At 42.6% G+C, this 21,680-nt stretch overlaps 1 protein-coding gene across 5 annotated transcripts in view; it reads left to right on the forward strand.

Annotated features, from left to right (window-relative positions):
- Mpped2 (metallophosphoesterase domain containing 2) overlaps positions 1–21,680 on the forward strand; it is a 178,466-nt gene that overhangs the window by 91,974 nt on the left and 64,812 nt on the right. For 4 of the 5 annotated variants that reach the window (XM_052722630.1, XM_052722629.1, XM_052722631.1 and 1 more), the window contains one exon: positions 1,794–2,019. In XM_052722630.1, coding sequence (XP_052578590.1) covers positions 1,794–2,019 — 226 coding nt within the window. Of the gene's footprint in view, positions 1–560; positions 685–1,793; positions 2,020–21,680 lie in introns of those variants that run through there. The other variant, XM_052722632.1, reaches the window with a different exon arrangement.

Consider the following 21,680-nt stretch of genomic DNA (forward strand, 5'->3'; position numbering starts at 1 on the left):
AATCTGTGGGTGCATTATCTAACCACAAAGCTGTGATAGCAGAGCTGTGGGGCCTCATCATTTGAGTGCAGGCAGTGCTGGGAATGTGAGGCCTTGTTAATCCATTTTCATCTGTGCGTCAAGGGCAGGAATCGCGCAAAATAGCAGCACCATTCTAAGGGTTTGCAACCCACACCACGCTCCTAATTGCCCAACTTGCATAAGCATGCCTCTGAGAGTGGCTTCCCACTTCTGTTGCACTCTTCTGGGCAGCCCTGAAAATAACCGAGGCCAGAGGTGTGTCGCACAGCAGTGTGCGTGGGTCAGCAGGTGTCCCTTGATCCCTGGCCTCTGTGTTTCTCACTCCCTCACTCGTAACGTCATTTTCTTTCACTGCCTTCCCCCTGCTCTCGAGCCTCCCCACTACAGCACATGATGTACATGTGATTCTGTTACCTGTAGGAACTGCAAATCAAGAGCCGAGGAAAACTTGTCACGTTATAAAACGTCACCGCTGTCTTAGAAGACACTTGTGCTAGCAGCTGCCTGTGCTTCAGGCTGCTGCCATGGCCAGGGCTCTACAGGACAGTCTTTACAGATTACTCTGCTGAAATCCAAGTATGAATGGCAGAAGTTACTGCCACTCCCGGTAAAAAGTTCCTCCCACTAAGCTTCCTTAATTAAATCATCAACTCTGGCTTGCTGGTAAGGATCAATTCTTATAACAGTATTCTATTTCCTACTCAGGGTAACCTTAATTCTTCCCAGAATAGCAGGCAACATTAATTTTGCATCGGACCCAGGAGTCAAGGTGGAATTATATGTGCCACTGTGCCACCCTTTTTTCCACTCCAAAATAAAATAAAATGAGCAATAGCCCAGTGACAAATTTTGAGAGCTGGGTAGAGACAGGGCAGCAAAAAAGGCATTAATCTCAGGATGGGGATGGCTGCCTGGTTCTATCTCCCCTTGGAATTTTGGTTCTTATAGCATCACAGTGAGTTATTAATATGTATGACCTGTACTTTATTCAAACATTATAAATCTATGCAGAAGTCTGGTGTTTAGGTTTTCCTTTATAGCTTTCATTCTTCTTCCCAGAATTATCTCATTTCGATCGGGAAACTTTTGCATAAAAAGCGCACACCGAGAACTCAAATTTCCATAGCATAAATATTAAAAGGGGGTTAAGCTTTACAGTTTCCTCTCCCATCCCAAGGGGAGGAAAGTTGGCCTTCTAATCACGGCCCCTTAATAATGTTCTGTTTACTCAGAAGCCAAAGGTAAATGTAAAATGAGACTTGCAGTCAGACACCGTAGGTTCCTATCTGCACTGGAGAAGGCTTGGCTGTGCCACGTCTTTTGTTTGAAGGGTGGACTAAAACCTAGCATTCATGCATGCTGTTAAAAATACTTGGTTGTCTTATTTTCTGAGAACCAGACTGAGTCTAAGCCTTCTCTTCAGGATCATGGTCAGTCTTTTAAAAAACAAACCAAAAACTGGATAATTGTTTTGTGTAGATTTCTTCGCAGTGGATCTGTAGAATCTAGAGGGAACTGGAGCTGGAAGGCTGGATGCCTTCTTAGTGGCCATCTCACTCCTTAGAGCTTCCTATCTCTGGTTTATTGTCATTTTTGGTAGCGTGAAAGAGTAGCCATAAATTTTGATTTACGTGGAAATAGAAAGAAATGTATGAGCATTTCATTCGGGTGAGCCGTCTGCTAATCACAGTCTTGGCTGTTGTATTTTGTGATGGGAAATGAATGTGCTAATTGGTGCTTTTTTTTCCCCCTCTTTCTTCGTGTTATTACAGGAAACCTGCCATATGAATATAAAATTGTGATTGCTGGGAATCATGAACTGACATTCGATAAGGAATTCATGGCAGACCTCGTTAAACAGGACTACTACCGTTTCCCCTCTGTGTCCAAGTTGAAGCCAGAGGACTTTGACAATGTCCAGTCCCTCCTGACAAACAGTATTTACTTGCAAGATTCAGAGGTAACCGTGAAGGGATTCAGGATATACGGTGCACCTTGGTAAGTGCTCGCTGAAACAGGTCAGAAACCAAGAAAACATGTTTGGATCTTAACTGCTTTAAATGAAATGGCTAGGGTGGAAGGAGAGGTGGTCCGTTTGACAAAACACATCATCTGCTACTGCTGAAAATCACAGTATTATTTTCATCGTCAAACAGACTCCTTTAGGTTACAAGAATGAGTGTAAGGCTTTAGTAGAAACCTATGTAGTTAAGTAACTGAGGCTCTACATGTGTCTGTCACATAGAAAGGTTTTCGAAAGACCACCCTGTTGCTCTTGATGGATTTAGCCACTCTGAACATTTCATGAGAGTGTCCCTCTTTCAGTTCCACTGGAAGCAGTTCTGAAATGCCTTGCATATAGATCAAGGTTTCCCAAGTCTCTCTCTACGCATCAGACTGACCAGCTCTGTAGAAATAGGTTTTGAAACTCTAGTCTCAAAGACCCCCCTTGATTCTCCTCCTTTCAAGAAACTGAAAAAAATGGTATTTTTAAAGGGTCTGAAGATGAGACAGATGCTCAGGCAGATTTGGAGATTGTTGATTGACAGCACTGTACTAGGAATCTAGAACTGTGCTCTGGAACGCATACATCAGGCACATGTCCTAGGAGCCTCATAGGGGGACTCTGGAGCTTGGTTTTGCCCGTTTTCATTGCCAGGTTTTAAAGAAATTACTCCACGTTGAACCTTAGATTTTGTACCTTTAAAGTGATGAAAACAAGCCGGGCGGTGGTGGCGCACGCCTTTAATCCCAGCACTCGGGAGGCAGAGGCAGGCGGATCTCTGTGAGTTCGAGGCCAGCCTGGGCTACCAAGTGAGTTCCAGGAGAGGCGCAAAGCTACACAGAGAAACCCTGTCTCGAAAAACCAAAAAAAAAAAAAAAAGTGATGAAAACAAATAGTACCGTTTATCCAGCCGTCAAAAGATTATGTAGATGTCACTGTGCAATGGACTGAGAAGAGAGCCTGGTAATTGGTTTAGGAAGACAATTACCACTTTTCTGCTCTTGGCTTTGCCACTGTGTTTTGGGGTAGACTTGGGCAAGTCACTCAGCCCAGACCAATGTTTCCATCTCTAAAATGAGAATGTCGGACTGGAGTTATCTGTATCAGATAATTCCAGGACTATCTGTGTGTGTTGAGCAGACCAACTAACCTTCCCCATCCCGGCTGGAAGAGCCCCCAGGTCCTTTGCTGCAAGCTGAGGATAGGGCTGCAGGAAGAGTGGAGAGTAGGCTGCGATTGCCTCTTCACTCAAAGGTTTGGTTTCTGTCTGAAAAAAAAAATCTCTTTTTTCCCCCTTACTAATTGGTATTCCTGACTGATGGGGGGTATGGGAAGAACATTTTTGTTTGTACTTCAACCTGACAATGACTACGAGTTTCCCATTAACTGCCATAAGCTGGGCACTGTTCTAAGTCCGTTGTTCTATCAGTGGTCTAATTTAGTCTTCAGTCTGCCTGGAGAATTTAGGTACCACTGTGATTCTCATTTGGCAAATAAGCAAACTGAGGCATGGAAGGTTAAATGACTGCTTAGGAAACAGCATGGTCGTGAATGGTAGCCCTACCTGCAAGTCTGGCTATGGGAAATATAGTGTGGCCAAGGGGCTGAGTAGTGCTGGTGGTGCTGGCAGTAATAATTAGTGGTTATAATTTGCAGGTTAAATTCGACTCTGTTAAAATCCATCCATTTATTTTTATGCATGAGGAGATGGCAGAGGGTAATAGGATAAATTGCAGACATGAGTCCTGTTCAGCTGTGATCTGAAAAATGATCTCAGGGTGAAGCAGGGTGTTGACATTAGTGGTTCTGGATACGGGGCAGGATGTGAGCATTTTCCACTTCCCAGTCCCATTCTTAATGCAGCTTAAGAGTTGAAGAATGACCTCTGATTGTCAGAGAAACTTGACGTGTTGGCTAAAATCATTTCTTCAAACTCATCTGGTATTTTTGAACAATCTTCAGAAGGCACAGGACATTGGGCTGTTCGTGAACAATCAGTGCTTTCAAAGACTCCAGATTGCTAATTACTGAAACAATGGCGGGGGGGGGGGGGGGGGGGGGGCGGGGATCCTCCATGGTTTAAGCTGATCTAAATCTGTTTAGGACAGAACTTAACTAAACAAAATTACAGCTGTGATGAATGAGGGGATGATTAGGATCCCAAGGCAGACATTGAAGTATCCCAAGATGTGAAAACAAATTGGTGACTGAAATACCCGGTATGATGGGTTATGACCTAGTCTGGGTGTTTGGTTCATGCCGGAGACAAAATTTATATCAAAACTAGATTACTATCATTTAAGATATTTTTAATCATTAAAAAAATTAATTCAGTATAGGAGAAGGTAGTTGAAGCCAGAACCTGGGCAGCATTGATTTGTGTCTTGACATGTTGTCCTGAGGTAGCATTCCATGTAGTGTGTATGAGATTTCCATAAGTCTTGACCCCTTGTTCCTGCTGAATACTTCGTTAAAAGAAGAGAATCTGTAGGTGGGATTTGGGGCATCTGTAGGTGGGATTTGTCCCATCCACTGAAATTGTTGGTACTTTGTTTTTGTTTTAATCCAGAAAGCAGATAGTGAGAGGAGGGGGTTTCATTCCACCCCATTCCTGAGACACCAGTTGTTTTTATGCCACTCTGAAGGTGTTCTGTTTAAATGGATGTTCCTAGGGCTACTGAACATTGACTTGGGGATTTCTCCCTGAGCGTTTCTGTGTGGGGAGGACCTTATTTCCCATTTCTACCACTTCCTCCCCGGGACCTGGGATGAGTTCTTTAGTCTTTGTTTTGTTTGATTTTTAACATCTCCATACTCTGTTTTCTCCTCTGTAAAATGAGCATCACTTCCCTCACGTGGTTATTTTCAACATAAACTTAATATAGCCACAGCCTAGAGAAGACTGCATGCCTTGAGTTAACTTTTGAGAAGTGTGGCTGTTACCAGAAGTAGTGGAGTAATTGATGCTCCCTGGCTGCTCTACAAGACTATGCACCAGGAGTCAAATGGATGTGTTCTGACCTTAGTTCAGTCTCTGCTGATTGGGTGACACTAGATGAGTCATGTGACTTCTGGATTTAGAATATGAAACAGAAGAAATGATGTCTGTTCTCGGCTTTTTTATCCTTCAACCACATAAATGTTCACCAAAGCTAGAATCTTCAAAGATAATACATGTTGGTAGATATGGTTATTTTAATGTCTTAGGTACTTTTTGATCTCTTTTACTATTAAATATTTGGATAGAAGCAAAATTTGAATGAAATTATGTCACAGCTAGTACATTTCTCATTTCAGGAGTTAAGGTTTTATCATTATTATTGTGTCCCTGAGATTTTACTGCAGGTAAATGCCTCCTCAGTAGCCCATAGATAATCCAAAATAATAGAAACTAGTTAATTTGACTTCCATGCTTTCCAGCGAATTTTCTAGAGAAAATGTTAAGTTCTGAATTGATGATACTGATAGTAGTAGTTTTCATTCAAAAAAAAAAAAATTCTAAACAAGAATCTTTGTCCTCGGGATTTCCATCCAGCTATCCATGGGTTTTTCAAAGCAGTTGCTGTCAGACCAAGGAAATTGCTCTAACCCTTGAATTTTAAAAGTATAACATTGGAGTGTAGCTGACTTTTAGAAGACATGCTTGGTGTGCACAAGGACCCTGGGCTAGCTCTGTAGCATCACGTCCCCTATAAGATAAAATAAAATAAAGGATTGTTCCATGGTTTAAATTCAGAAAAGGAATATTCATCTGCCTTCATTTTATGCTCATAAATTGTGTCATAGCTGAAAGCTTCCTAAAGACTAGAGAGAATCCTGTTGTTTCCCGATTTACAACTTAGCAGGAATTTATATACCAGAAATAGCTGGCAGTGCATCTCCGCGTTCCTGAGTGTTTGCAACGGTAATGCGCCACACTGTTTTCTACATCTCCAGGGCAGACGATTTGAATGCGATTGTATGGATCTGAGAAAACTTGGTGTCCCAAACAGCAGAAGTTGTAAATGGGATGCCAGTCTGGAAGGAAAGGGGCTCCTTGGAAGGATGGCAAGTGTAGATGAGCTTCTTGGCCTCAGGGGAAACTTGGCAGGAGTACAGTTTTCTGCATTCTAGCTACATTTCTTTACCAACTTCTTCCATGAACCTAAAGAAAAGCAATCAGCCATGCTCGTTAGATACTTCACTTACAGATTTTCTTAACTTCCGTCATCATTTCCTTGTCCCCCTTTGGGAGACGGAAGAGGGGCTTGTGTTCTCAGACAGCTGGAGCAGACTCCAGCTTTGAAAGCTCACAGGCTTCTCATGCCTAGCGTTCATGCTTGACCTCCAAGATGAACCTTCATTTCCTCCTTCTGGTGGCCCTCTGCAGCATCTTTTTCAAATGCAAAGAAGAGTTAGAGAAGAAAAAATTCTAATCTGTCGAACATTATCCACTGTGGTAACTAATTGCTTGTCTGTTCATACCAAAGGGGAGGTGGAATTTTGAAATCGTCTTCATGTTTTTGGTTACTGAACCTGTAGCCAGCCTTTTAATGCAAGTAGGTTTCAGTTTAACTCACACACGGAACTGGCTGTGAAAACTGACTGGGTCTTCTTTTTCTGATCTCATTGCTCTTTTGATAGCAAGATTCTGTGTCAGAGAAAAAAACAAACCCACACTTACTAAGGGATCATCATACCCTACTGCAAAAGTAGACAGACCTGGCCCTGGCGCTCACTCAGACTAGAGCAGTTGTCTTGGTCCATGCTAGCCTGTGCCTTGTTCCTCTTGCACAGATCTGGTCTCCCCTGGTGTTTAATGAACGTGAGTGGGGCTTTCCTCTGTCTGGGAATTTGATCTTGGCTAACCAAGGGGTCAGGAACCAAGAGTCTGTTTTTTTAATGTTAGAATGGACACAGGTGTCATTTGTCAGATTTAATAATTGTGGAGGAAGTACCTCAACTTCTACAGCAGGAAAATTAGATCAGGCCCAAGATTGGTGGTTCTACAGTGGCCAAAAGAGGAAGAGAGAGTCCATTGCCCTTCCGTTTCAAAGGAAGCATGAGTGGGGATTCCCCCTCCCTCCTCTGTTCCCTTCATTTGGCATCATAAACACGTTGAGTTCATCCATTCATTTAGATGTAATTTCCTGAGCATTTCTCAAAGCCAGAGTTAAGTGTTGACTCCACTCTGTGGCATGGATAATTGTGTCTGCACACAGATCGCTACAAGGTTGTTGGTGTTGCCTTGTTCTATCAGGGCAGCCGGGCTTCATGGTTACCCTGTCAGAAAAGCTTCAGATGTTTTCATTTCCAATTATAAGTTCCGTAATGCATCATGTATTTTGCTGACAGTCTTCAAGTTCTTGAAATAGCAAACAAATTAACAGCAGATATTGAGTGAGAGGATTAGAAAACGAATTGGCAACTCATGATAGAACTCAGATACAGGAGTGAGTGGAATGGGCTCATTTATTTTATTTTCACAGTCATACTGTGTAATTAGCATGGGGAAGGAAGGAAGGGAGGGAGGGAGGGAGGAGGGAGGAAGAAAGGAAAGAAGGAAGGAAGGAAGGAAAAGAAGAATCTCACACTATCTCCATGTTCATGTGCTCCAATCAGACTCTAATTACTATTGGTTCTGCACACTGTTTGCAGGGATTCCCAGCTCTTATCTAACAGAGTTCCAAAGATATATTGGCACAGCAAAACATCCTGTGTGTGTGTGTGTGTGTGTGTGTGTGTGTGTGTGTGTGTTAAACAAATATGCACTCTGCTTTTACACGATTCTGTTTAAAGGCGCAGGCTAACATTTCATTTTGCTTGGCTCCAGGCCCACAGGCGCAAACCTATGGCTGTTCTGCCCTTGTCTAGAGTTACAGGGCTCTGTTTACATTATTGCCTGTTTCAGAATGCAGCTGACTGCTCTTAAAGCCGCACAGGATCAGATTCACTTCTGGTTTTAACAACTGCCTTGTTTATTTGAAAAAGGGAGAAAGCAAAACTGATTGGCTTTGCTTTCTACCTCCCATTGATAGACAGATCAGCACAGTAAATACTGCCTCCAAGGCCAGTTTATACAGAGTTTGTTGTGTTGGATCCAACTCAGACCTTTCTGCCAACAGCTCCAACCCACTCATCCTTTGCAGCCTCTCCCGATTGGAACCTTTACCTAATGTGGGGAGGGGGCTAAAGAACGATCTCTAGCACTCCATTAGGCTTGCACATGGCTGGGTGGGCCGGCAGCTCTGCAAACAGCACGGATAGACTCACATTTGGAAGGTGGTATTTCACTCAGAGCTCGTACAAATGATGTCTCATTTGGGCCACCTAGCAGTTCTCAAAATCACATCGTTACTCACAAGAGTTAATAAGACCCAAGACTTTCAAGCACTGATGTGTCAGGTGTTATTCAGTATAGTTGCTTTTGGACAGAGTCCAAGTTAGGGCAGCAGGTGACTTGCCCGAAGCCCCTGAGCCAGTGTGAGAAATAGGACCTGGATCCAGAATTCCTTTGCCAAGCTCTTTAAATTGGGATTAGTTCAGCAAGGACATCCATCCACTCCTCAGACTGAACCAGCTCAGGCAGTGACCACTCCTCATCTTTGAAGAAATGGCTGTTTCCACTTTATTGTGAAAAGGCTGCCCATAAATCGAGGCCACATGGCTCTCCGGGGACTCTCGTGGGATTATGTGTGCTTATGGAGAGGGGCAATAGGAGTGTTAAGAAGAGGGGTATGATACAATGTCTTCTGTATGGTGTGCTTCAGAGAGTGAGGGTTTTTGAAAAAGAAAAAAATCTCCATCTCAATATGTTGTGTGACATTCTCGTCTTTCTGCTTTGCTCCACCCACACTACAGGTCAGAGGCCAAAAGTCCATCCCATGTAGCTTCCCCTGTCCCCATCTTGAGCATCTATAGCAAGAGGGGGTGGGCATATGCCTCATGCTGGCCTGGTAGCAGTGCACTCCAGTGGAAACCAGGTTGACATGGGCTACTGGAAAGATCTGAACCTTCTCAGTGAGGTTCGATGGGGCTGCTGGGCAGCTGGCTGTTCTTCCATTCCTCGTGTTGTATTCATGGGCTCCTCTGACTGATTCAGAGCGGCTGCTGGTAGATAGAAGGGGATTCTAGGGCTGGAGAGATGGCTCAGAGGTTAAGAGCACCGACTGCTCTTCCAGAGGTCCTGAGTTCAATTCCCAGCACCCACATGGTGGCTCCCAACCATCTGTAATGAGATCTGGCACCCTCTTCTGTATACATAATAAATAAATAAATCTTTAAAAAAAAAAAAAGAAGAAGGGGATTCTAATGGGGCTTCAAGCTCCATGAACAAAGCAACAGCCAATCAGCGTTGTTTCCTGCACTTACTCTAGGCTAGCTCAGTCCAGGTCTAATGAATAAATGAATGAGTGAACAAACAATATGATGGTAGCAGAGATATGAAGCAAAGGTTTACACAGATGAGATAGCAGTTGTTACCAACCGTATTTCCAGTACAAAGCCAGACAGGATTGTGAATGTATGGGATGGAAGACCAGAGGTGGAGCAGCCAAGTGGAACCACACAGAGCTCTAAGCTGTGCCCCTCAGCCTGCAAGAACAGATCTGGACCCTTCCTGGGCCTTGGGGAGGGTGGAGAGCACAGCATTGTAGCACGAATCTTAAAAGGTCTTACTAATAAAAACAAACCTGAAGCCAGGTATTGGGGTGAACGCTGGAAGATCAGAGAAGCAGAACAAGCCACAGCTTCCTCACCTTGCCAGTTCCTTAGCTGATCCTGTTTCCTCAGACTGGAAGCCTCTGAGTCCTCATCCAAATGGATCTCAGCTGAACTGCTGCTCAAAAGCCTAAAAGCTTAACCAGGCTCTAGTTCCTGGTTCTTATGCCTTATATACCTTTCTGCTTCTTGGCATCACTTCCTGGGATTAAAGGCATGTGTCACCATGCCTAGCTGTTTCCAGTGTAGCTTTGAACTCACAGAGATCTGGATGGATCTTTGCCTCCGGAATGCTAGGATTAAAGGTGTGTGTGCCACCATTTTCTGGCCTGTATGTCTATCTAGTTGCTGTTCTGTCCTCTGACCCCAGATAAGTTTATTAGGATGCACGATATTTTAGGGAACACACTATCACCACATAGCATGTCCCTAGGGAACATAGTTTCATAGAAGCAAGGGAAGGGGAAAGATGGACTTGACTTAAGGCCCTAAGGATTTTCACAGAAATCTTCGTGAGCTGTATTAGTCTTGCCTCCGACGCCTCATCCCATGCTGTGTGAGGAGAGAGAGAACTTGCTAGTACCCTTGGAGACTGTTTCTTCAAGGCTGTGTTCAAGATGGACAGTGCAAAGATGAGATTGTTACGAAGTGACCAAGTGAACTCTGAACCTCCTCTGGATATTGCAGGAGTCAGGAAGTCTGCTTGGTGGTGAATCCCCACTGACTGGATGGTTTATGTTAGAGCACCGAGATTCTTCACCATTGATTTTTGACATATTTGATAGATGCGGAGTTCTCAGTCTGTGCTCTGCACTATAAATGTAGGGTGGATTTTTCCAGATTGTACCATTTAGTAAGCCTATTCAGGGTCCATGACAAGCTTAGTCCACGTCAGCCTGCCTGCCACTCCGCGTTTTCCCCTGTAGCTCAGAGGTGTTCTCAGATCAGTCCAGGTGACTACACAGATGGCTTTAAAGCTTCCGATGGTCCGAGATGAAGGACCTCAGATCAGAGGTTGCCCTCTCACTCTCCTCCCCTTCAGCTGGTGCTGCCACTGCATAGCATCACCACAGGATTCCCTTCCCTCCCCTTCCTGCAAGTCTGCAAACCGCCAGTTGTTTTACAATACAGTCCGAATAATCAAAGCTAGGCTGTATTCTTCGCTTGACAGGAAGAAGCCCTCTGCTCCTCGGAGGCAGCTCTGTGAGAGGGCTGTCAAAGCATGATGACACTTATTGTCTCAAGGGTTCATTTGTAAGCCGGTGGGAAACTTGGTAGAACACAGGCTCAACCATGTTATATTCAAGGACCTATCCCTGCCATTGAAGATTTTGTTGAAACTAGGCTAAGCTCTGCTTGTTGCATCTCTCCTCTCTTCAACCCTCTGTCCCTCAGGTTAACACTTCCGGAAAGAACTTCCCAGGAGGAAGGACATACCCTGAAAACTTTGCTCCCCATGTCAGACATAAGCAGGTGCTACCCAGTCTAGGAGGTCTAGGAGGAGGCAGTTCTGTTAACTTGTGCCAACTCTGGCTTTCAAAAGAGGCTGTCCCAACAAGCATGCATCTCAGTTTCATCAGTTTGACCTTGATAAACATACGATCTAATCTCTCTGAGCCATGACTGCATCTGCCAAATGGGCGTGCAAATAATAGCTGTCATGTATGGAGCATCACCTACATGCGCATACCTTGTATAGCACGTGTTTAAGCTTGGCCGTGTCGCTGTAGAGGTGCCTTCATCTCTCCAAAGATGAAACAGTAGGGACATTAAATAACTCACCTAATGATCCCAGCCTCACAAAGGACAGGAAGTTCTGGAAATCAGACGCCAATCTATGTGGCCCGATAGCTTTTTCTTTTCTACCACTTGTGTAGTCTTCGTGGAGTTAGTGAGAGGTTGTGTATGTTAGCCTCCTGGTACTCATTAAATAATAAGTAAAGCATTGTTTTCTTCCCCGAACAGTGGGGTTTCAGTTCTCCGACGGCTGGCGTTGTTTTTGTTTGTGTGTGGTCGGACATAAGGTAAAAGGGGCAGAAATGATGCGAGTAGGAAATTTAAGAAAATGGTTACCCCAGTGTAGGGGTGTGTGTGTGTGTGTGTGTGTGTGTGTGAGAGAGAGAGAGAGAGAGAGAGAGAGAGAGAGAGAGAGAGAGAGAGAGAGAGAGAGAGAGAGCGCATGAGTGCATCAGGAAGACAGACAAAGGGAGAGAATTTTAAGAAGGGAATATCGTCTCCTTCCTCTGGCATGACAAGTGGCTTATGATCTGGGTAAGTGGAAGCCATTTAGGAAAGGAACCCCGTCTATTGCTGCATTTGGTTCAAAAGCATGGAAGAGTGAATAGATGACTGTCAGATGAAGACGGATGGGACAGTTTTAAGGTCACTAAAATGGAGTATCATTTTGAATGTATGAGTAACACTTATCAGTGCATCCTCACCCACGAAAGATAGAGGGAATGCTGGATAATGACTGTAAATTCAATGTAGACTGTTCCATGAGGGCTGTTCCAGCTCAAGGCTAGTGGCAGATTTGCAAGCCTCTGGGTTAGCAGAATGTGTGTGAATTCTGCACAAATCAGGAAAGATGGTCTAAACAACCTGCATTAACTCAGGACAGGATGGCAGAAAACTGCTCCAATGTTAGAAGAGATCATCTGTTAAAATACAAACACAGTTACTGTGACTGACTATAGTCATGATGCCATTTGCATCCAAAAGAGGGACAGGCCATTAGAAGAGAAGCCTCTGGTATACTGAAGGGCAGATTAGAGGAAATGCATCCACGCTAGCTTTTCCTGAGACTGTCTGAAGGAATAGATGAAATTGACTAGTTAATTTAGATACTGTAGGCATGATGGGTTTACAAGGTGGACCACAGAAGGAAAAAACAGTGCTAGCGTTTCATAAGGATTTACAGTAAATTGACGTTGAAGACCCAGCAGACTAGTGTGCTTGGAAAGGAAGAGGCAGGTCCAGATCCACCCACTGATCTTTCATTCCTTCCTAATTCTGGCTACCCATTTACTGGATACATTTTGTGCAGAGGATGCACATAAACCGGAGGCAGTCAGCTGCTGCCTGGCTGAAGAACTGCTGACCTCTGTTTTCCTCACTGACTTTGAGACCCTGTTTGTATTCAAATTCTGGGTTCTGTCCATCTTAAAGCTAACCTACTTCCGTATTCTGGCTTTCCCTCCCTGCCTCCCAATGCTTTAGAAGTGATGGGCGCTAGCTTGGGACACCATGGTTCTAGAAGGATCATAGCTGAAGACAGGGGAAAGTGCTTTTATTTTCTGAATTAAAAATTCAACTCCCAACTCGTTAGCTACAGTTAGGAGTTCTTGAACCCTTGTGTGTAGTATGTGTGCATGTGCGTGCATGCACCTGAGTGTTTGCATGTGTATGCACATGTGCATGTATATGGGGTGTGTGTGTGTGTGTGTGTGTGTGTGTGTGTGTGTGTGTGTGTGTGTGTTTTGCACATATGAGCGTTCACATGTTTTCCTGGGTGGGCATGCAAATGGGTGCCCACAGCAGAGAGATTGGGCATCTCCTTTGATCTCTGTTGAAGTAAGGTCTCTTGCTGAACCCAGAGCTCACTGAATCACTAGTCTCGGCTTCCTGGGGCCTGAGAGTAGAGAAGCCACCAAACCTACTCCCCTTTTATGTGAGTTCTGGAGATCCAAACACCAGTCCTCATGGTGGCACAGCAAATGCTTGATCCACTGAGCCATAATGCCAAGCCCTGGCCTCTGGTTTTATTGAGAATCAGTAGGAAAACCTTCTTGTTTTTATCTTTTCAGTACAAAATACGAGATGCTTAACCAAAACCTGATGAGAAGGTGTTGGTGGCAAAGCATCTGGGCATGCCCCTTGAGGTTTATGAGTCACCTCTTGCTCCTTCTTTCTCTTTGGTTGCAATTTAAGGGGAAACCAGTTTGTTTTGAAGCACTTAGGTACATTTGCAGATTTTTTTGTATCATTTAAAACAGCTGGTACCTAGGTATCCTTGGAGAATGAGGGTTGTCGGCTCAGCAGGTACTGCTTGTAATGAAACAAAGTAATACCGTGTTTCCCCCAAGCTGGAGCTGCAGACTTTCTTGCTCAGATACAATCTTTCTGCGAATGGATGAAAGAAGAGGTACTCACCTTTTGGGCGACAGTAAAAATAAAAACAGGAAGCCCATGACTGAGCGTCTATTTCATGTTGAATCTGACCATTACTCATTTGCACAGCCTTTCTAGAGGGGAATTCTGTGTGGTAGCCTGCTTGTGGAGCAGCTTCGGAGGCCTCAGAACAGTGAGGGAGTCTGCAGTCCCCAGTTTATCTTACAGCCTCTTTGCCTGTGCTGCCCACTGTTAAAGGTCTGATGCCAAGTGGATGAGGCTTTTTAAGTTACTTGTTAATAGGAATCACCTTCTGCGGAGTTTAGACTCCTGTTGTGAAAAGCCCGAGAAACACAGGGTCATTTCTTGGGATGTGTGGAGGTATGGCTAGTCTGTAAACCACAGACTTACCAGTGTTTGGAAGGCATTTCTGAGACTACTGACACTTCGGAGTTTGTACTTTGAATTGGTTTTGCCCTGTTATCATAATAAACAGAATAACCAAACTATTGATAAAGCAGAATAAAGATCACCAGAGGATTTCCATTTCCTATGCTTCATTCAAAACGTTGAACCAATACTCTTGAGAATGACATCAGAAAATCTTTGTTTTGTACGTAAGAAAAAAAAAATAATGGAAAGAAGAGAAGAAGAAATTGTCCAGGATGGTGTGTGGTGAGTGTGCTTTAGCGGAGTTGTTTCTGACATGTTTACCTTTGTCTCTTCCTTTATTCTGTGTGCACTGGAGGACTGGTATGAAGTCAGGGGAAAACTTACAGCAATTCACTTTCCCTTTCCACCGTGGAGGTTCAGGGATGGAACTCGGGTCCTCGGGCGCAGCGGCAGGCCTTTTACCTGCTCAGCCGTCTGCCCAGCCCCACAGCTGTTTTGAATGATGTTTCTCTAGAATGGTCTCTTTCCAGATGAATGATAAGCTACTGCTCCTACTACTACTATTAATAATGATACTATTACTACTACTAATAAGTGGTATCAGGTACCACCGTAGGAACCAACTTGGCTGTTTTCTGGGACTTTGCTCTTTGCTTTTGCTGTAAATGGAATGCACTCGATGTCTCTACAAATTTCCTCAGATGATTGCAGTACCCGAAAAATCTATTGCCGCCACTGATGCTATTATTGGTCCTTTAATGTAAATACACACATGTGTAATTTGAATTTCTGGGAAGTATCACAGTTTTCTACATTGACATGGCATTATTCTACAGAAATTAACAACCATGTTTGGTGCAGAAATTATTTCTTCACTTTTTTTTTGCAGTTTTATAGGGGTAATGCCATGTTTTAAACATGTAAAGACTTATCTAGGGTTTGATTGCAGAAACTAAAATTCTCTGAATGATGAGGGAAAAGTAGGAAATCACTGAGGCTAGAGACTGTAAAATACCGTAGGCATCTCAGTGCTCAATGACTATCTCCCCAGTGTTAACAGTTCACAATCCCAGTACAACAACCCACAGACTTATTTTGAATGTTGCTGGGCATCGAGGAGCCAGTCCTTTATTAGAGAGCTATGGTAAGTCTGGCTTCTTTTAATTAGCAATTAGCATTTTTAAAGCCACATGCCTACCCAAATGTACAGATGGATTCTAACACACAAATGGCATGTATCAACAGCAGAGAGGTGCTTTCCCTACAGGACAGCAAGCAGTTTGTCATGATGGCTCTCCTTTTCCTTCATGCTCCTTTTCCTAGGATTTCCTGTGTCCTTATACAGTCCAGAAAAAAAAAGGTCCTATTCTGTAGTTGTGAAATGTGCATCACTGGGTAATTTAGAGATGAATTGTGTTACTCTGACTTTTGCTCTGCTTGCTTATACAGTCTGGGGGCATTTGCTGGCCTGGGCTCGGCATACACTTCACAAATCACCTGGGTGACAGGTCATTACAAAGGATGGGGGAGTTGGAAGTGTCTGTGCTAATCAACAAGTGCTGGGTTCTGCCCTGCTGAAATGCAAGCCTTCCCCCTAAAGCACCCGGAGCTATGCATCACACTGCTGCAAAATCGTGGTTCCCTTTTAAATCAGAGTCTCGGGAAGGCAGAACCTGGGTGATTCGCAAGCTGGCTAATAAAAGCCAGACGTCTTTGGGGGCTTGCCTTTCAATTCATAACTAAATGTGATACCCTGGGAAGGGGGACCCTGGGTTCCGCTTTACAGGATGTGACTTCGGTAGAGGAAAGCCTGGTGCCTACCTTTGCTTATTTGTATTCTGGTGCTGTCATGTGCCCCCCCCCACCCCCACCCCCTATGTCTTTGTTCTATTAATCTGTGAAACAGGGCTCAATTTGTGATTAGTCCTTGGAGCTTGTTTCTATTAATCAGTCTGCAGAACAGGTCGACTTGGATGCTTTTGTTCAAGAGCTTAATATGTTCTTCTTGTCAAGCCGTGGTTTGGGCTGCAAGCTCTGCCTTAACCAGGCAGTGAGAGCTGGTTTTTATATGCTGATTGCATTGTCAAGGAAGAAAACACTGTATAAAAAGACAACAGAAAAACACTACTGTAGAACTGCAGGCTGAGACTTTAGGAAGGGGACATGTTTGTAGAAGATAGAACTTATGTGACCAATAAACTGCGTTGTAGAGTTGACCAGAACAGAAAATAAGGCATTGCACTTACCCCCCCAGAAATACTGTGTCAAGCAAGAGTTGCCTATTAATAAGACTTTTTGTGTATTTGAAGTGTGATTCTCTATTGATGCTTCAAGCAAGCCCATCGTCCTTTAGCCGCAGCATCAGGTAATTATGAGATGACTTGATGCTGTTTGTGAAATTTTTACTTTCTTCTTCTAACCCTCCCTGGTTCCAAATGACGCTGCCACAGCTTCAAATTATTTTACCTGTTACACAGGGGAAATTCTGTCTCTCAATTTTCTTCATTATCAGGGGACCAGGACTGATCTACCTGTGGAGACCGAGTGGGTTAACTGAGTGATGGTTATAAATTGCTTCGTAAAATGCTCATTATCCCCGTTGTAAAAATTCCCCTGACTTGGATGTGCAAAGGCTGCCACTGCTGGGAAAGAATTCTGATGTGCAGCTTTTCCCAGTGTCAGCCGTGCTCTAGGAAAAAGATTTTTCCAGTAAAAAATCTCCAGTATATTTAGCATTCATTTATTTGAAATAACCACCCCCCCTCACCATCAAGTGTATGCAAGAAGCAGATCCTGATTCTCAAATTAAATTTGTCATCAGTGATAAATTTAGTCTTGTAAGATACTTTCATAAGTGCTTCAGCGTGATTTATGGTTGTGTTAGTTAACATGCTTATATTATGTCTTGTACAGAATTTAGCAGAAGCAATTTCTGACTAGACCCTCCTTGATTAAAATTTAAAAATGAAAGTCTCATTTTTGTCACGGCGGTAATTATTTTAGGGCTAAATTGGAAGGTAAGCACACTGTAGTCCTGTCATCATTTAAAAAATAAAGACAGAAAAGAGGAAGAGAGATGTCAAAATGTGAGGAGGAGAGCATTGAAAAGCTTCTACTTCTTTATGTTTGGACATCCTGTATTCCTTTGTGTGTATGCAGAACGTCTAGGCTGTTTTATTGGCTGGGGCTTAAGATGCAACCCTTGCATATATAATCGCTAATGAGTGTCAGGACTCAGCTGCTAATTTGAAAGGCTTTGTGGCTCTTTCACCCCAGACACTAGCAGCTTCATTAGGCTCTGCTTTGTCCAGCCTGACCTTTGCTGGCCTGCGGATCTCAGCTAAATACCAACATTGCACCAGCACCCTCCCACTTGAAACAGTCCGGACCAGCTCCTTCAATGCAGCGCTTATCAGAACCTGCTACTGACATAAACTTGGATGCCCCGTAGCTTGCCACATAATTAGGATTACCTTCCCCCAGGGAGGCCCTATTTACTTAAAGCCATGGGGGTGTTCGGCTGATTGGAGATTTGAATTTTAGAGCAGTTAACACATTTCTCGATCCTCTTTTTTTGAAATGCATTATTATAAAGCAGAGCTTTAAAAATGTGTGTTCATGGCAACATGTGTGTTCAAACAACATGTGTTCATGTTGTTTCTGTGGAAGCAACAGCTTTTTTCCTAGAAAGAAGAGTACAGAAAATTTATTAATGTCATAGATAAGAAAACTAAGAGGAAAAGCTAATAGTGTCTTTTTCTTTGGGGTTTTGTCTTCTTGAGCTCATTCTCATCAGAATGAAACCATGCAGGATGCAGGTGGGAAGAACTTTGTGTTTGTTTTTGTTTGTATAAATAGCCTGAGAAATAAAAAGGGCCATGATTTGTCATGCTTTGGTTTGCTATTATTGTTTATTGTTCAGGAATATTGCTTCTGTATTCTTCCCATATTGTTCCCAATTTCCAGGGAGGGGTGGGATCATGCTTTTGCTTAAACTTTCACCCAAGTAACTGCTGTGAAGCCATTGTTAGCTGGAGGGGGTCTTTTGACATTTTTTTGTAATTAATCAAAAAAACAAACACAAAAAGCGCGGATAAGCTTTCTGCCCATCAGCTTTGGTCTTCTAAGTCAGATCTTATTTTGAAGGGGTTTGAATTCTCCTTCCTTTTTAGAGAGAATCATAAAGTTAGGTATGGGAAAGAACTCTCTGATGCCATCACTTTTTCCAGCCCCTTGGCCAGGAAGTTCTCCCTCCCTCTGGTGTGGTCCCTGGTGTTCCATGCAGCTTCCTGGGAGATAATAAGGTTGAGGAGGGTCCTTGTCCACTCCCCTCTGGGAACAGGTCCTGTAGTCCTTGCTATGGGGACGTACATGCCAGCATGTACAGTAGCAAGTTCCCCTGCTCTCCCAAAGCCTGTGCATTCTTAGGGTCAGTCTCTTTTCTTGCCCTTCCTTACTTCTCAAAGCTCTGGGACTTTTTTTTTTTTGAACCGTGGGTCTGTGTTGTAAACAAAGACACAATACACGTGTGCATGGTTTTACCTCTGTTTTTGCATTTGAAATGGCAGAATTGTTGGAGGGTTCCCTGATTATTATCTGTGTGTCTAAGGCTTGCATATGTGCTGATTGTCCATGAAGTTCGCCTTTAGATGGGTTTCTGCCTTTAGATGGGTTTCCTAAATCTTTAGCCATTTCTTAGAGCCTGTGACAAGAGCTTCCTAAGATCTTACTGGTGTGGAAACTTTGGGAGAGTCCAGGAGCAAAAAGAAAACTATGTTCGGTGTTAGATAAATAGAATTAAAATTATCCAAGTTCTTAGTTAATGGCAGATTGTCATGGTTGGTCCCTGCCTAGCCATTATCAGTTCCATGTTATTTGTCCATTTATGAATAAAGGTAGCGAATATCCACTAACCCATACACTGCCAAAGAACTAGAATAATGACATAATTTTATCTGTTGATATGTTTTCCTGGAGATGCTCTTGTCCCTCTACCCCAAGTGTATATTATTTTTTTTTTTGCTTATTTAGCTGTTTCTTTTAACAGAGCATGTGTGTCTGTTAAACACACACACACACACACACACACACACACACACACACACACACACACACACATTTATATGTATGTTTGTGCCTATTTAAACAACTTATAGTTATTGGTTTTAAAACTTTCAAAAATGATATTGTTGAGTTTTCTTTCAGTTATGGAAGTCTAAGCTCCTAACAGATTAAACCTTCCACAAATAACTGTGGAAAATTCTGGAAAAAACAGACGATAAATACTTGGGGGACAGTGGCTATAGTTCAGTAGTGCAGCACTTGCATAGCATGTACAAGGCCCTGAACTATTCTATAATAGTGCAATAATCATAATCATAAATAATTCTCTCAAACCTTTAGAGAGCTTGGAGGATGGAGATGTGGACCTTACAGGAAGCTGCTGTTGCCATGGAGCTCTCCATTTCTGTAGTCTAGGCCCTAGCAGTAGCCACAGTTAACTAAAGTTGTGGTATGGCTAAAATTCCAACACAGTTTACTCATTTTGGCAAGAGTAGCTATTTCTAAGAGCTCAGAGTAACCAGAACCACCAGAAAGTAAGGAAGAATCCCATGGGCAAGATGGAAAAAAAAAAGACATGAGTAAGAGGAACACCAACGCTGAGAATAACTGTGATGCTGATGACCACTGACACATGTGTGGACAGACTGGTAGCCATCTGATTATGAGCTAATTGCCACCTTGGATGTAACAGAGTTGGGAGTTTGGGTCTAACCAAGTTAATTATCTGCCAAAACAAAGCATTGGCACAACTCCACGGGAGAGACTTAAAACATCCACTAGTGTCTGTCCATGGGGGAGACTTGAAACATCCACTAGTGCTTGTCCACGGGGCAGACTTAAAACATCCACCAGTGTTTGTCCACAAATAATATGTAAAACATCCACTAGTGTTTGTCCACAAATAATATGTAAAACATCCACTAGTGTTTGTCCATGAGTGATACTTAAAACATCCACTAGTGTTTGAGATATGAAGAGTCAGGATAATTTGACTCACTGTGAAGGGAAGAAATAAGAGAGGCTAGCCTAAAGATGATTCAGATTATCAGACAACCTTTTGAAGCATATATTATAATTATCCTAAGTAAAAATAATGGAAATGTGTCTGTAGTGAATAAAATCCAGTGATGTCAGAAGTAAAATACAAAATTAAAAGCCAACCAGAAACTTTGGAATGGAAAAAACATAACATTTGAAAAGATTATTCACAAGATGGGGTCAATAGTCTGTCAACTAACAGAGAAAGGGACAAATGAATCCGAAGTTAGGTTAGCAGAAATGTCTAATTTGATGGAGAGAATTATTGAAACAGTTAACTACTTCAAAGACATGAGATGATAACCTGAAGTCTCCTACGGTGATTTGAGACTGATGGTAAAGGAAATAATTTGAAAACTAATGCCCCACAAGTCCTCTGACTTGATGAAATACATCTTTTTACAAAGAAGTACAGCCAACTACAAGCAAGAAAAATATGAGAAACTATGTTTAGGTATAATATAGTTGAATTAGCACCTAAGAAAATGGAAATTATAAAATCCTTATTAAAAAATTACATATAAGGGAAATGATTAAAGTGACAGGGTTTTTAAAATAAGCATTTTAGGTATTCCATGAAATGATATGGAATTGACTAACTTTCAATAGATTATAAAATGCTAAGGATGTACAATGTAATCTTTGGAACAGCTGATAAAGAAGTAATTCAAAGAGGTAGAGTTAAAAAGCCAATTGATAAAACGGAGTTCTAGTGACTTTGAAACAGTACAAAAAGCTCAAAAAGAGAGTACCAAAATAAGAAAAATTATCCGAAGTATATAATAAACAAATATTACTTAAAAAACACATTTTAAGTATAAAAACACTTTCAATATAAAGATGCACTCTAAATGGAATGCACAAATGGGTTGATGCCAATGGATGGGATTGCACAGGTTGATGGTTATCGTAAGAAGGCTGCATGGCTTGTTAATATCAGGAAGGGTGCTACCGAAGGTAAAAAGAGGGCGTTCGTAATGGAAAAAAGGGAGTCAATTCCTCAGAAAGACACAATAATCCCAAGCCAGTTTGTGCTTAACCTTGAACCTTAAAAAATATACAAAATAAACAGTTACAGTGTTAAAAGAAAGACAGTCCCACAACCATAATAGGAGATTTTAGCATTCTTCTCTATTTAATTGATTTTTAAACTAGACACATCTCTAAAAAAAGGCAATAGGCTCTGAACAACAGGACTAACTACCTTGAGCCAAGCAGTATTTGCAGAAGGCTTCATTCCATGACTTTAGAATGTACATTCTTTTCAAATGTATATGGTGCTTTCCCCATTATAAACCATGCTGGACCATGAAACAAATCCTATGATTAAGATTGAAATCATGAAAAGTCC

Source organism: Peromyscus californicus, unplaced genomic scaffold (assembly GCF_007827085.1).
Source record: "Peromyscus californicus insignis strain IS unplaced genomic scaffold, ASM782708v3 Scaffold_7__1_contigs__length_154581171, whole genome shotgun sequence".
NCBI lineage: Eukaryota > Metazoa > Chordata > Mammalia > Rodentia > Cricetidae > Peromyscus > Peromyscus californicus.